The 17,035-nt window shown below is 42.1% G+C and overlaps 1 protein-coding gene across 2 annotated transcripts in view; it reads left to right on the forward strand.

Moving 5' to 3' along the window:
- Window positions 1-16,672, forward strand: part of Myo81f (Myosin 81F) — a 37,460-nt gene extending 20,788 nt beyond the window's left edge. The window contains exons 4-16 of one of the 2 annotated variants that reach the window (XM_071709597.1): window positions 2,480-2,732; window positions 4,025-4,359; window positions 4,454-4,936; window positions 5,437-6,340; window positions 6,513-6,765; window positions 6,916-6,951; window positions 7,528-8,578; window positions 8,864-9,453; window positions 9,530-9,719; window positions 9,798-11,241; window positions 11,452-11,723; window positions 12,258-12,707; window positions 13,077-16,672. In XM_071709597.1, the coding sequence (XP_071565698.1) occupies window positions 2,480-2,732; window positions 4,025-4,359; window positions 4,454-4,936; window positions 5,437-6,340; window positions 6,513-6,765; window positions 6,916-6,951; window positions 7,528-8,578; window positions 8,864-9,453; window positions 9,530-9,719; window positions 9,798-11,241; window positions 11,452-11,723; window positions 12,258-12,707; window positions 13,077-13,313 (6,498 nt within the window). In that variant the 3' untranslated portion in view covers window positions 13,314-16,672. The remainder of the gene's footprint in view (window positions 1-2,479; window positions 2,733-4,024; window positions 4,360-4,453; window positions 4,937-5,436; window positions 6,341-6,512; window positions 6,766-6,915; window positions 6,952-7,527; window positions 8,579-8,863; window positions 9,454-9,529; window positions 9,720-9,797; window positions 11,242-11,451; window positions 11,724-12,257; window positions 12,708-13,076) is intronic. The other variant, XM_071709598.1, reaches the window with a different exon arrangement.
- The last annotated feature ends 363 nt before the right edge of the window (window positions 16,673-17,035 follow it).

The raw sequence follows: 17,035 nt of genomic DNA on the forward strand, positions 1-17,035 counted from the left end.
GACGGAGACACACCTAATGTTTGTAAGAGACAATCTAGATAAATGTATACAAAAATAGTATCTAAATATTTGCCTGATACTAACTTACTAATTTTTTTTATATTTAAACATTTTCTGGAATATTTTCTTAGAAGCAAATTGTAAAGTTCAAAACTTCCAACATTAAGCAGTTTAGAGGGACGTGAAGATACGATATTGAACAGCATTACACAATGTGGCAAGTATATATTATTGTATATAGATGCAGTCGACTTCTTTGAAAAAGAAGCGACGAGAGGTATCGAGACTTCCGGAGACGTCGCCTGAAACGCGTCCTTTCACACTTATTTTTATATCCCAGCTTGTTTTCTTAAGGCTTTCCGACCGCGCCGCGGCTTATCTCGGACAAGGCATCCTCTACAAAAATGTACCTTGAGATAATTTCTTTCCAAAATAACTTGCTGAGGCTGTATTGGGATGTCTCAAATTGTTCTGTAACAATACAAACATGCAGAATGCGAATTTGTTAAATAAAGTTGTTGACCTATATAAATAATTAAAGGCAGCACAAATTAAACTTGGCTTTTAATTTTAATGTAATTTCATCGATTTAATTAATTTTTTCACACAAAGCATTAGGCAAGAAAAAATTTTAAATATTTGTTTATAGTATATGTTTATTCAATTAGAGCAATTTAATCACAAAAGATCGAGATGAGATATGCATCGGAATTGAATTTTATTTAAATAAATGAATAACATTTCTTGTTAACGTTATCCATTAAATATTATCCATTATCCTTATTAAATGTGATTCAGTTGTTAATTCAGTGTTCCAGTTCCGATTTTAGCTCGACATATTCTTTATTAACTTCAGCTTACATCGCCAAGAAGTGGACTTGATTTACGATGTTGTTTTCAGAAGTAATTAACAGAATCAATTAATTAAGAATTTATAGTCTACTTTATTCTTGTATGTATAGGTACTGTATGTTTGTTTTTTGTGGCGAGGGTGATGAGCTTAACCCAGTTAATGAAGGTCTTTATAATGTTATCAGCTTTTTAAGATTGACTTCTCGTGAAGAAATGAAGTTGGAGCGCTGGGGAAATCGCGTCGTAACGAATGAAAATTGCGATATTATTTCCACGGCTAGAAATAATTCATCAAGTCCCTTCTCGATTTTTCCGAGGTTATCCGTTGGAAATATAATCTTCCCGTCATCGTGCGGTTCGGTGGCTCGTTCCGTCCCGGCAATGTATCTTCTTGTTATCGCGCGGCAATTCCAGGCGAGTGCATTTCATCCGCTTGTAACGGGCGTCGCGGCACATTCCCGCTGGCTGGCGGTCGGAGGCGGCCCGACGCGAAACTGGGTTGCACTACTTCGGCTGTGAGACTAACGGTCGAGAGCGACAGCCCCGCAGGCAGAGAGCGGCGGCGTTTTGCAGGGCCTATGCCTATGTATATATATCCGCGTCCCGGGGGAGAAGGATGAACGAAGAGGGCCACGGTGGAACTCGGTCATCGTCGCCTCTGCACGCGCCTATCGGATGTAGTCGCCGATTAATCGGGTTACCGGGGTTGACGCGATACACCCGCGTTTATATTTTCAGACCCCCCTCGCCCCCTCCCCCCTCCACGGCCGGATTATCGCTATCACGCACGAAGGTCCTGACGTACACCCTCCTTACTAAGAGCTAAAAGACAGGATGTAACAAAAAATTCTTAACAGGAGCATTTACATTTTACTTTATACGTCAAATGTAATCAATGTAATTAATCGTGTATATTATGTATATATAATATTTAATTTTACAAAAGACGTATGTGCAATGATGTCTTAACAGTAGTACCTCCTACGAAAAGAAATTTGAAAACTCTGGCACTCAGAGAATTCTTTTTCTGCCTGGAGAATCAGGGAATGTTCATGGAAAGTTAAAGAGTATTTATATTATCTTTTGGAAGATTTCGTTTTTATTTTATAGTTACCAAACACAAGTCCTGTTTGAGACTTTTAGATAAGTTCTGTTTTAGAGGGAGAGATTTCTCCCGAGATAAATATAAAAGAATTTTTAATGAATTTCTTGGGTAAAGAATATTTAAATGTTGACATTTCACGTTCACGGAAGATCGTATCTTGTATTTCTTGGAGAGGGTGAACATTTCATGTAACACGTAATATCTGTCTTTAAAATCATCTTGTACTATACATAAGATTTTTTAACGTGAGAATTATCGCGACTCTCTTTGGAGGTTCCGCTAGTCTTTTATCTGCGTCCGCGAACGTCCGTGAAGATCTCTTCATTCTAACATAATAGACCGAGTTCACTTTTCGTTTTTCGTGCGGCAAGAATGCTGCCTCGCGAATCGGGCGAGGCTTTTAAGACCGCCCGTTCTCGCGAGGTCGCGGCTAAAAGAGGAGCGGCGCGGCGCGGCGCGGCACCTCGTTAACGGCCGGAACCCGTTTCACCGAAAAAGGGCGTCTTCCACGTCTTTTCGCAGGAGTACGTGAATCGATACCACGACCAGAAGATGGGCGCCTTGGAGCCGCACGTGTTCGCCCTGGCGGAGGCGGCGTACAAGTCCCTGCAGGACACCGCGAGCAATCAGTCCTGCGTGATATCGGGCGAGAGCGGTGCCGGAAAGACCGAGACCACCAAGTTCATCCTGCAGTACCTGTGCTCGGTCACCAGCAACGTCGACACGTGGGTGGAACAGCAGATCCTGGAGGCCAACACCATCCTCGAGGCGTTTGGTAATTATCCGTTAATAACATCCCGGTCTCAAATTAGCACGCTCGCGCTCGTAATTTCGAGATTACACATCTTTGCTGCATCTATTATTAATTTTGTTAGAAAATGGTCTGATAAAATTAAAACCCTCTGCTTCGGTCCATATTGGAACATTGGATGGATTTTCTCTTTTAATTAGATCAAATTAATCCAGTAGCGATTCCCTAATTACTATGATGAAATAATTTCTTAATCGCTGTGATGAAATTTGAATGACATGATTAGTGTAATAAATTTAGACAACACAATTATAATAAAGAAGGATAACGTTATAATGTTCTTGATTTTCGTAATAAAGAGAGAGATATAAAATACTTTTTACTACTAGACTTGTTTAATACCAGATCTACGAAGTCATTATTAAGTGCGTTTATAATCTTAGACTTGGATCAGATATCTGATACTGAAAATATATATCTATTATAAAATTGGATATATAATTCTGACCATCATCGATATTTCCACTGATAAAAAATTGATCTCAGGGACGAGAAATCTATGTATATAGTTCGAAAACTCGTGAAAATATGTAAACTCACTTAGGAACGACTCGGATGTCAAATGTCAGAAAAAGAACTAAGGGCTAAAAATAAATTGAGTATCTCCAGGAACAACTTATCTCCGTCGGGATTGAATTATACCATTTACACCGCGTCACGGTAACAGACAGTTAAACAAGAATTGGCGTTCCGACCAGAGCAAAGATAAACGGAGACGATAGAGTAGATCCTAATCGTGCGTTCAGAAGTAAACAACCGCGATTCATTAATCGAAGTCTAGGTATACGAGCGCGGCAGCGGCAACTCAGGTGTTAAATGCAGCGACGACGAGGGGGAAACGAAGTAGGTCACGAGGCAAAGAGGTTTTATGAATAAAACAGATCAGACTGGCGTCGTTCATTCACCTGCATGAAATATAATGCCTTTTTAAAATCCATCTTATTCTCGGAATTGTTTGTCTTCGTCACAGTCGTGTTTAGCCCGTGTCTCGCATTTAAATGAACCTGGAAAAGTCCCTCTTTCTCCTGTCCTGCATATTCAAATTGAGGTAGTTCCAATAAAATACACCTTCCTCTTAAAAATGCATTATAAAGCATACATAATTTATAAACGAAATTAAAGAGAACTGCTCTTGACGCAACAATACTCGTGAGACTTTTACATTTTTAAAGAATTTGACTTGCGAGATTTTGAAATTTCTCCCCCGACGTTCGGAGAGTGCGACAGAGTTTAATTTTTCATTCGCGTTAAAACAGGCAACGCGAAAACCGTGCGAAACGACAACAGCTCGCGGTTCGGCAAGTTTATGCAGGTGTGCTTCGACAGCAAGTGGATGATCAAGGGCTGCATCATCCAGGACTACCTGCTGGAGCAGAGTCGTATCACCTTTCAGAGCCCCGGGGAGCGCAATTACCACGTGTTCTACCAGCTGGTCGAGGCCGGCACGAGGGACAAGGAATTCGCGGAGCAATATAAGCTGAGGCCGGCCAGCCACTACAAATATCTCAATCAGTCCGGCTGCGTGAAGATCGATGGAATTTCCGACTCTAAAAGGCTCGACTCTCTCAGGCTCGCCTTCAATGTGCTTCAGGTATTTTCCTGCCCGAGAAGGAGAATATATATATATGTTTCGCGCGGTATTACTCCTATTATTGTCAAGTAATTATTACCTGTCTTCCGTGTAGATCGCGCCGGAAATGTGCGAAGGCATCTTCCGGGTTCTATCGGCCATCTTGTGGCTCGGGAATTTAAGCTTCGAGGACGTCGACGGCGAGAGATGCGAGTTGTCGAAGGAGGACGGTGACATAGTCGACACGGTCGCGCCGCTACTGGGTCTCCAGGTGGAGGATCTCACCAAAGTGGTGCTGATACGACAGATAAACGTTCGCGGTAATATCACGGAGATCCCGCTGAAGGTGCAGGAGGCCCGGGAGAATAGGCACGCGATGGCAAAAGCACTCTACTCCCGCACCTTCGTTTGGCTTATCAACCACATCAACAACTGCACGAACCCGGGCCAGGATATCTCGCGGTTCCTCGGGGTTCTCGATATCTTTGGATTCGAGAACTTCACGCTGAACAGCTTCGAGCAGCTCTGCATCAACTACACGAACGAGAAGCTGCACAAGTTCTTCAATCACTACGTCTTCGCGTTGGAGCAGGAACTCGTAAGCTTATTTCAGTGCTCAGAATTTTTATGTGATCCATTTGAACACTACGAGTTTTTAGAATCTTAAATTGTTCGGTTCGTTAGAGTCTAAGTGTTCAATTTAACTTCTAGATCTAAAGATCCAAAATGAAACAAGCAAAAGCGGTTTATCTCTGTTTTTTTTGCAATAGCTATTTTTGTTTGACTTTTCCGTAATGTCCTAATTTGAATTATTTGAATTTAAATTAAGGAACATTTTTATTTCAAACTGTTTATTTAGTTTGTTCAAATCTTTTGTCTGAATCTTAGAACTTTAATCTATCCTTCGTCTTTTTCTTGTGTTTTATTACGGTTTATTTAGTCTGCGTTCGTTCACTTACATTGGGAAAATAAAATCTATAATACACGCGTTACATGTATTATATATTTTATTTTCCCAATAGCTCCCAATGGGAATAAACGAACGCAGGCTTACTGTAAATGAATAAATGAATAAATGAATATCGAATGAATGTTCAGTATCACCAAGAGGAGATCCAGTACTCCCACATCACGTTCACGGACAACACCATGTGCCTGGAGCTGATCGAAAAGCCCCCGCGATGTGTTCTTAAGTTACTCACCGAGCAGTGCCATATGCCGAAGGGCTCGGATCTAGCCTACCTGACGAACCTACACGCTGAATTTGAGAACCATCCGTGCTACGTGAAGGGAGACGACCGACGGAAATGGGAGACGGAATTCGGGGTCAAGCACTACGCCGGCTGCGTGACGTATACCGTCGAAGGTTTCGTCGACAAGAATCGGGACGTGCAGCAGGACGTGTTCTTCGACTTCATGTCCAGGAGCACGAATGAGTTCGTACAGGAGATCAGCGTCTATCAGGACCTATTGGGATGTACCGTCGCTCGTGCGACCGGCGGCACAACCACCACGATGTCCCGAGGAACGTCCAAGGGCAAGCCGACTCTCTGCGACTCGTTCCGGCACCAGTTGCAGGCCCTGGTAGACGTGCTGCAGGCGACGACGCCGTGGTACGCGCGCTGTATCAAGCCGAACATGGAGAAGATGGCCAATAACTACGACGAGAAGCTCGTTATGGACCAACTCAAGTATCTCGGTATGCTCGATATCATACGCATACGCAAGGAGGGCTTCCCGATACACATGTCGTTCCACGATTTCGTTGCGAGATACCGTTGCCTGGACAAGAGCCGATCCTCGCTGTCCTCCAACGAGAAGGAAGCGGTCAGAAGTCTGATTGGTAGGCAAGGTATACCGCAAACCGAATGGCAGATTGGCCGGACGAAGGTGTTTCTACGGAGTTACGTGCACGAGCCTCTGGAAGATTCCAGGAACCAGATAATAACGCGTAACGCCATAGTGATACAGAAGATTTGGCGAGGATACGTCAAACGGCGAGGTACGGACTCTTTTTTCTTCCGTAGAATAGAAATATAAATCCTAAATTTGTAAAGATAAAATTATCTTTCGTTGAATTGTGTTATATTTTTTTAGTTTATTCGGAATAATAACAGATTTTTATTTGTTTGGAAATTATATTATAATTAAAAAAACATTTCTTGTTCCAATAGAGTACAAGCGTATAAGGGAGGCATCACTGAAGGTGCAGCATGCTTACCGCGGTTGGAAGCTGCGAATAATGTTCATTAGGAAACGCAGGGCAGCTGTAGTAATCCAGAGTCATTTGCGAGGTGTCTTCGCGAGGGAAGTAGCCGCGGCTCTGCGAGAAATGCGACGAGTCGACGAGGAAATGAGAAAGAGGGAGCGACTGGAGGAAGAACGAAGGATGATGGAGGACAAGAAGGCGTTGGAGGAGAGCCAGAGGTATGCTAAATCAATCCCGTTCGAATTTCTTAATTTCCATGAACCTTGCTTGTGTGGTAATCCTCGTGTAAGATAACCGATGGAACCGATTAGTTATGCGTGCCGATCGATTGTATGCGTTAATCGTTTCCGTTTGTGTTCCTTTTGTAGCGCGCAGTACGATGGTATTGCCGAGATGGAATCTGGGTAAGTCCAACGACGGAAAGGATCGTGTGACGTATATATGACGGCATGCACTCGTTGCATGCTAAGTATCATCGCGTGTGGTTCAAACGTGTGCGGGCGTTATCGCTTCCTCGTTTGATACACCCGGGCATGGTTTTATACTAAACACCATTGTGATATTAAACGCTACATAGAAAATCACATGTTTACAATTGCGAGGTTGAATGGAAGAACGGCGTGAAGCACGAAACTTTAAGATATAAATATTATTGTATATGATACAAAATATTATATAATCTTTGAATATTTATATATCAAGAGAAGCATAAAACTACCGTAGTTAGCACATATATAAATAATAATACAAATATTAAATTATTCTAGAGATTACAGAGAGTAGCTAAAATTTATTCTTGACTTGTATCTCTCTATTTTCTAAGGCATTTTTTTCGGCTTATTGCATCGAATGCCTGTAATATCGTTACACGCCAGCATTATACGAAATTCACTTTGCTCGTAACACCAGCATCTGCACTCCTGGAGAAAACTTTGATCGGCAACGGTAATGCATTTCAATTTTTTTTTTCAATTTTGCAGGAGAGTGCAAGAAGAAATCGACGCGCTGTCGCAGATGGCCGAGCAGATGAACTCGAAGATGGCTACTACGGATTTGCAATCGGTGGACCTTGACAATCTATTCTCCTTCCTATCCGATGTACAATCAACTAAGAGCAATCAGATTATCGACGAAATCGGGGAACAGATGGACGAGTTGGTGGAGGACCTTGACGTAGAATTAGAGACCGTTATTCAACAAGAGATGGAATTGAATGCCAAGGCTGAGTCAAAGGTCGCTTCTCCCATTAACGGGCAGGAAGCGCAACAGCAGCAGCAACAGCGAATGCCATGCACGAATAGCTTGAGCAGCAGCAAACTTGGTCAACCGAGTCTTCCGGAACCCACGGAACCGCCACCACCGCCGCCACCACCGGCGCCGCCCTTAGCTATGAATGGCGATTCGTCAGACGACAACGGCGAGCCGATCTACGAGTCGGTGTTGCCGCGGGAGGCGAACGATCCCGGTAGTCCGGTCGTCCATAACGGCGGTAGTCCGGGCCAGATGCCGAACGGTGAGACCTGCGGATCACCGCCACCGCCTCCGCCAGGCGGCAAAATGACCAAAGAAATCGCTGGTAGTCCGCCATCCAGGCCGGAATCCAGAAGCTCCGGTCACCATCACACTCACCATCACCATCACCATCATCAGACGATACCTCAGGCACAGCAGAACGGCCACGATCAGCCACAGCCGCAGTCGCAGGCGGCGCAGCAGCTGCCGGTGGAGCGCGAGCAGCGGCGCAAGTGCCGCGTGGAGCGCAAACTGCAGGAGCTCGAGGACAAGAAGGAGCAGGAGAACGAGGCGACCTATCACGATATCGTAGAGTTCGCGCAGAACTACTTCAACAGCCACGAACGTTCGCCGGAGGGCACCATAATGGCCACGCTGACGAGGAAGTCGCGCGGCAAGAGCATCGAGTTCATTCCGAAGTACGAGATGGTCACGTACTACAAAGGGTCCAGCATCCCGAACTCGCATATTCATATGTACGATCCCGATAACGTGAATGTTGCGTGTTCCGTATTCAGGGTACGTCCGCATTAATTAGACATTTACAGAAAACTAAAAAAAAAAAAAAGAAAAATTATTGTTCACAATTTATAATTGAAATGTCTTCTAATTTATAATTGAATTAACTTCGTTTTACACCTTTGATCTTAAATTTCGCAAAATTATTACTTGATAGAATCAGCTTTGACGCTAGAATTGTAGTTAACATTGTAAAAAATATAGAAAAGTTTTTTCTTTAAAGAATTTTTTTTTTCGTTGATTTGTATTAGAGTTATGTATAATCATATTATATTCCTTTTGCAGGACTTGTGTAAGTACATTCGCGGTGAGATGAAGCTGGACCAGGAGATAGCCACGATTCAGAGTATCATCGCCTACGGGATCGAGCGGGAGGAGCTAAGAGATGAAATCTACGTGCAATGCATGCGTCAAGCGACGAACAATCCCAATGCCGAGTGGGCAGAACGCGTATGGCTATTGCTGTGCCTGGCGATCGTCGCCTTCCAACCGAGCAAGCTACTTTACAAGTACTTTGTCTCTTTCCTGAGGAAGAATCTTGCCCTCGAGGGCAAACTGAGGCAGTATGTGCAGTGGTGCGTAGACAACTGCAAGAACACCAAGGTATCTTGCAGGCAACATCCACCGTCCACGGTGGAGATTGCTGCTATGAGAAGACTGGGCACCATAGTATGCAGGTTCTTCTTCCTGGACGGAAGAACGAAAGCGATCGATGTACATCCGACCGACACGGCCGCTGACGCCGTCGCTAAACTAGGCGAGAAGTTGGGTCTTCGATCGCTGGAGGGTTGGGCCATCTATCAAAGCAGACCGGATGGAGAGGAGCATGTGCGGGCCCACGATTACCTGTACGACGTGATCGCCGCGTGGGAAATGTAAGTGTAAATTATTTACGTAAAGTGTATTATTTACATAGAATTATTATGTAAAATAACGCATCTTTAACTGCAGGAAACAATGCAAATTGAATACGGCCCAGTCGACATTCTCGACGCTGCGACGCGGCAACAACACTACTTTGGGTAGCGGCGACAATCGTTTTGTCTTCAAACGAAGATTATTCCGTAATCCAAGGGAGATCTCGCAGGACCCTGTGGAAGTTAATATGTTATACGCGCAGGCGGTCTACAATGTCGTAAAGGTACAAAGACATACAATGTTTTATTATAACAAATTAATTGTCTAAGTTTTTATTCTTATGGTCATCTATCTATTTTAGTGCGACGATTTTCCGGTATCCGAGAAAGTGGCATTACAATTGGCAGGATTGCAAGCGCAGGTGTCCCTCGGCGATCCTAAGGATAACGACAGACTGGATTATTACAGCGAAGTGGACAGCTTCCTGCCGTACAGAATCAGTCGGGCTCGCGGCGACGACGTTTGGGTGCCGATTATAGCGCAAGCACACCGACAATACGGTGCCGGACGCAAAGAGCTCGCTGCCAAAGTTCTGTATCTGTCCTGCGTTATGCAATACCCGCTTTACGGCACAACGATGTTCAACGTGACTTACCGCGGATATTGGTCTTATGGCAATCAATTGATTCTCGGCATCAATTGCGACGGTCTGATGCTAATCAAGCCGGATGACAAATTCGTCCTGTCCGAGTATCGTTATCAGGACGTCGAGAGCATCATGCTGGACCCGAGTGACTCGTTCATCACGCTCTCGCTGCTGCGACACAATCCCGACAGTTCGCACAAGTGCTTCGTTTTCGAGACCCTGCAGAAGAACGAGATAGGCAGTCTGATCGTCAGTTACTGCTCGGCGCTGGCGGGTTGGATCACGGAGAACGAGGTACCCACGAAGAAGCTCAAGTGTATCACCAACGAGGATCGCATCCGGCTCTACCATAATCTGGTCAACTGCCGGCGAACTCTAGTCGACTCGGAGATCCTTAGGAAACCGCAGGATTCCGGCGGTGGTTTCCTCCGGAATACACTCAGGAGATTGTCGAAGCACCGGATAGAAAAGCTCAGGCAGGAACACGGAAGTGCCGATCACGGTGAGACTTACAAGGGTTTCCCGTATGCTTACTGGGCGTTCAGCAGGCAACAGATACCGCAGAGTCTGTCGAAGCTGCCCGATCCCGACGAGCAGGTGGCTCTAAATATCTTCCAGTTGATTCTAACTTACGCTGGACTCGGCCAGAACGGGGACACGGTGCGTAGGATCGAGGACGAGCACGTGAATCTCATACAAACCGTGATGGAGCGTTGCATACGAAAGGAGAACCTGCTAGGCGAGTTGTACCTCCAGCTGATCAAGCAAACCACCGATCATCCGGATCCTAATAATCGTGTCAATCTGCGACACTGGGCATTACTATCGCTCGCGTGTTCCGTGATCCTGCCGCCTCAGAAGACCATACGCAAGTACTTGATCGCACACCTGAAACGATGCGCCAGCGATTACGTCACCGAGGAGGGCAAGTACGCGAGGTTCGCGGAAAAGTGCCTTTACAAGACACAGGGCACTCGCAGGCGGCAGTGGCCGCCGAGTCGCGAGGAGATCATGTGCACCATTAATCGCCGGCCGATTTACGCGAGATTCCACTTTATGGACGGTCAATACCACGCCGTCGAGTTCCATCCATCTGCGACTGCCAGAGACGTCATGGAGATCATAAAGGCGAAGATGGGGCTTGAGGAGACTGCTATGGGTATGCTCGGTGTTTTTTTTTATTTTCCCGTATCATTGCTCTAAATCTTCTTTGATGGATTTCTCATCGCCAGAGTTACAATATCACGTGCTCTAATTAAATATTGACATCTTCAATTGTGAAAATATTGCAGATCTACATTTAATTTATTTCAACTTGTCCTAAATTTGTTTGATTAATTTTTATCGCTGTTCTTTTATCCTTTATCAGGCTATGCGATTTACGAGGTGTTGGGGCCGACCGAGCGATCGCTGATTCCTGAAGAGAAGATAGCCGACGTTATGTCTAAGTGGGAACGGTACAGGGCGTCGCAGCAGGGTCAGCAGGCACGCAAGCATGCGCATCATCTCTTCCTATTCAAGAAACATTTGTTCTTGGATCAATATATGAACTTGGATGACCCCGTGGAAAAGGAGTTATTGTATCATCAAGTGCTGCACGACTTGCGGGCCGATCGGTTCCCGATCACCGAGAAAGAAGCTGTGAGTATCCGTTGCAACAACTTTTCTACGTTTAATTTTCATAATTTACAGCGAGAAAAAGAAACAGCATCTTTAAAAATTGTTTACCATAAAACAAAGCATTTTGAAAAGTATTTTAAATAAAAGAATGTGAAAAGGGGAAAGCAAATATGCATGAAGCATGCAAATATGCTTTTAAGAGTGTTTTTTTATGAGATATCTGTCAGTTTTAAACATCTTGTTTAATGGAATTATATGAGGAACGAAAAGATTAAAAAAAAATTTTGATTTTAAATAGAATTATTTTAAATGTAACTATATGATTTCTTTACACATATAATTCAATTGGCTAATTATTTTACATATAAAAGATAAAATTACTAAAAAATCAGTAATTCATAAGATTCTAATCTTTTATGCTTTCTTTTTGTATTAAATTGCATTTAACTTCTCTTTTATTTTACTTGATTTCACGTAGAATTTAGTATATATTTCTTGCATATATAATTACTGTATTCTATTGTAAGAATTTCACGAGACTAATGTCACTTGCAGATGATGCTGACGGCTTTGCAAGCGCAGTTGGAATTGGGCGACTGTCTGGAAACGATATTAGAACCGGATTATCGAACGATATCGAGTCACTGCCTATCAGCGAGACTGGTGCCGTGCCTGTGCGTGGATGGTGTGCGCCAGCACCATCAATCCCTGCGTGGAATGACGCCGCCGGAGGCGAAGAAGGCTTTCCTAAATCTGATCCAGTCGTGGCCGTTGCATCGCGCGACGATCTTCGACGTGATGCAATCGTTCACTTCGAATTGGCCTCGTGTCCTCTGGCTGGCCGTCGATCAGCAGGGTCTACATCTTCTGGAACACCGTTCCAGGAACGCGCTATGTACTTACGAATATAGCAGTATTTTAAGTTATACGCCCGCCGTTAATTGCTTGATGATCATTACCGGTACGGATAAGAAGCAGAGCAAGGTCATCCTCACCACGTCGCAGGTAATGTGATCCAAATGTCTCCATTCAGAACGTCTACTTTGGAAAGAAATTCTCTCTCATTGAAAATTCCCCATCTTTCCGCGCATTTTCAGGCAAAATTAAAGTATTAGGTAAAACAACAATATAAAATAGAAAAAATTGCCATAAACATGAAGTATCGACATTCAAATAAGAAAACTTTGAAATACCATTTACAAGTAAGAATATAGTGTTTAATACTCATAAAATGAAAGCAATGTTTCCACAGGAACAACATTTTTGACGAAAATTTCTTCGATTCTTGAAAATCGAGACTTTCTCCAGGCAAAAAAAGGATTTTCCGAGAATTCTAGATTTTTATAATAGTAACATTATTGTTTTACTTTTCAGGCTCATCAGATAGCGAATCTGATCCGTGAGTACATGGAGGTGCTTCAGTCACCGCCGGAAATACCGAGGCGAGACTCGACGATGGCTCAACAGTTGGCTGCCCAACAGCAACAGCAACAGCAACAATATCAGCAAACGCCTGCGAGTCTACCGACGTCTGCGGCCGGCGGACGAAAATCTCGGCCCGCTTCGATGTTACATAGAGGTGCTCCGGTAATACAATCGCAAGCTAGTTAGAATGGCTAGGTGATACCCTCGCCGATGTTAAAGACGAAGTTTCCTTTCAACCTGCTACTTATCGAGTTTTCGTTGTTGGCCACCGCACGTTCCATTACCAAGTGCCATAAATTCGAGATTACGCAACACGACGCCATGTAGCGGCAGTGTCTATTTTATAAGAAATATGCATATATACACACTAATTTTAATTTTCAAACCACGCTTCATCATGTCCACGTGCGATGAAGCGTTCCCTCTATGTAACTATCTTAGCAATTTACTCCGAGATTAAAACACGTAGAACGACGTTTGGTATCAGGTTGTGGCGATAAGGACGATTTATATATATTAAACGCGTCACGCGTTTAATGCTAAATGCGGCTATTTGATCCTCAATAATAATCCTCGCATGTTAGATCCAGACAATGTAATTTCTAAAAGACGTCATAGAGATATCCAGAAGACAATCCAATCTTCGTCGTTCTTTTAACGTCGTTCAGACTCTTGTCTCATTCGGAGAGGCCGCATTCAGCAGTAAACGCGACGTTAGATAGGAATACGAATAAGGGGACGAAATTTTAAATTAATTATGCTTTTTTTCGGCCGGGCCTATCGGGGGCGATGACGAATCGTCGAGCAAAGATGGCACTAGAGCTTAGGGATACTTATTTCTTCCACTATTTATTGGATTAGCTTATAGATCTCGAGAGAAAACGTCAAAGACTAGATTTAGTCTCCGCGAATTCTAGCCGACTTAGGGAGATGAGTGATAAATAACTGCCATTTAGAAGAGTTATTGACCGCAGGGAAAGGTTTCTGAAGACCTTTCCATTTCTATTGTGACCGTTATCATTGTTGCCTTTTTTACGAGCGACCGCCGCCACCGTTTTTTGATATAATGGATTTTTGCAGCACGAAATATAAACGCGAGAGCTATATACGGTGATATTTAACGTTCAAGCAATTATTCCGTATACATTAATCGGTTAATTCCGATCGACAGTGTTTTATCCCTCCGGCATATCAGTTAATATCAACTGAAGAGAGTGATTAAGAAGCCGCAATTATCTATGAAGCGACAAAAAAAAAGAACAAATGCAATCTTCCGAGCGTGAGTTAACGTTTGACTGAGCATTTACCTGTCAATATTTATATTACATCCTGTAAACACAGTCAGATTTGAAACACGACGATACAGCCAATGCAGACGTGGCAGCCAATACTTCATAATTATTGACATTGTAGATTCACAATAAAAGAATCTATTATAGATTATTTAATGAAAATAATAATTCATGTACGAGAAGAGATGCTTTGTTGAAATATTTGCATTTTGAGAAATTGAACGATATATCCTAAAACTTTTTGATCACTGCTGTATTTCCTGAAACTCGAAATCGTAAGATATAACCGCCCGAAGATCGTTTTCTAAACCGATTTATTAATATTTATAATAACGTATTTAATGACGTGTCTTTTGCATAAATTATACAACAAACGATTATACTATATGACGTCAAACAATTCACAACAGCCACGAATCCAATGATCAAGATTTATTCTTTTGATATACGGTACCGAATATCAATTTCTCTAATACTATTTTTTTTTTAATACGCGTTGATTACGAGATATTGATATTTTTTAATATTACGAACCGAGGAACGATACTGACTTTAGAATCAGTTGTTTCGATGTAACGACTATTTTAACTAACTTTATATGTGTTTAATTTGCGGAATCACATTCTTTTTCGTACAACCCTAACGTATAGATCTCGAATGACGAATTGGTTGTGCGACAAATGTAAACGAATCGACTGATCTTCATTCTCCAGACAATCCTACCGATATCGTCACTTCTCTTCGTATAAAGTTAATCACTAAATTAGAAGTAAAAACAGTATGAGCGAGAAAACGTATCCATTGTATATCCGCGCGATTGATGCGCCCGCATTTGTTAAAAAAATACGAAATTGCGTCCAGTCGCTTTAGTTAGTTTTTTTTTTTAATCCGAGAGACGAAATTCGCTCGTATGTAAATATATGAGAAACGTTCCATCGTAATAAGTTCTGCGCAAGTATCTTCTGCGTTCAGTGGTTTCTTATCAGAATGCAATCCTCATTAATATAAAATGGCAATCTTATTGATTTCACATGCAATATTTGCAAGAAAATACGTACTTATCATGTATAAGTTTTAATATTACTTATACGTTTCAAGAATAAGAATCAACCGAGAAAGATAAGAACGAACGACGATCTCTAGTTTAATATTTCGCGTTGGACAAGTTGGTTTAATTTATTAATATACTTATACACTTGAGTTATGATTTCAATAGAATTAATTGTGAAATATATGAACTCGTGTATAATTAAAGAATTTGAGGAACTCGTTGGGTTTTATAAGAACGCAGATATTCCCGAATATTCTCAGGAACGTCGTAGAGAAGCACTGTTTTGTCGCGACGGAGAACGCGACGGAGATGGTTGTTTTGTTATCGTTTCCACTTGAATGCTTGGCGGAACCTCGACGTGTGCAGAGACAGACTGTGATCCACTTTGGAAGTCTTTAGTCTTCGAGAGCCGTTTAAACCGAGTGAGACTACGTTTCATGTTATAATACGGTATACATGACGCTTGCGTATGCGTGGGAGTGCTCGGAGAACGCGTGATAGTTCGAGAGACATCTGAGGGATGTCTGTAAACAATTTGTTATTTTTTGGACACTCAGGCAACGTAAAAGTCTTAACAGGTGTACCTAAAGAACGTCTGAAAATTCAAGTTCCGAAAGAAGAAAAAAAGCTCTTAAATTTTTCAGGCATCTCTTGGACGTCCTCCTTCGGATCCTTGCCTGAATGTCTGAGAAGTTAAATCTCGCAAGATATCTTAACATTTCAGACATCCTTTAGATGTTTTGAATGTTTCGCGTTGCGTTTGTATGTGTGTTGTGTGTGTGTAGGCGGAAGCGTGATTAATTATAAGGAACGATGCGCGCGTGCATGCATGTTATTTAAGTGATGGCGCCCGCCATCACACATGTAGCTTCAAGCGAAGTATAAGTTATTGGTTGACGATGTTATATTGATATATATATGTATACATATACATATGCATATATATACACGTATATATGTATGTATGTATGTATATGGAAACAATGACGCTGTGTGTATATAAATATATTACTATATATAGACAGGTATGAGATCGCGAACGTTGCGCGTTTTAAAATGGTCGCACAACACAGTGAGTGGAGTACCAGCGCGTAACGCCGTTGCTGTAAGTGCAAGGGACATTTGCGCCTACGTATTATATAAAAAATATACATACGTATTATATATATATATCAATGAATAAATAAATAAATATATATATATATTCTATTATTATTCTATTATGTCGACTAATAAATATAACAACTAAATAAATAAATATATATTATATATATAATAGAAAAGTATATATATTTCCTATTTTTTATAATACTTAATTATATAGAAAATATATATACGTATTATATGTATAGAGGAAAGTCTCCTATTATGAGATAGGTTCCTAATATGAGATAACAGGGTTTCTTTTAAACTAATAGGCCCAGATAGGACCTAATATATAGTTTAAGAGAAACCCTGTTATCTCATATTAGAAACCTATCTCATAATAGGGGACTTTCCTCTATATAAATTAATTTATAATATAATATACTACATATTAATATATTATATTATATTAATTTATA

Source organism: Temnothorax nylanderi, unplaced genomic scaffold (assembly GCF_030848795.1).
Source record: "Temnothorax nylanderi isolate EJ_2023f unplaced genomic scaffold, tnyl_v1.0 TNYL_tig0080_pilon, whole genome shotgun sequence".
Taxonomy (NCBI): Eukaryota; Metazoa; Arthropoda; class Insecta; order Hymenoptera; family Formicidae; genus Temnothorax; species Temnothorax nylanderi.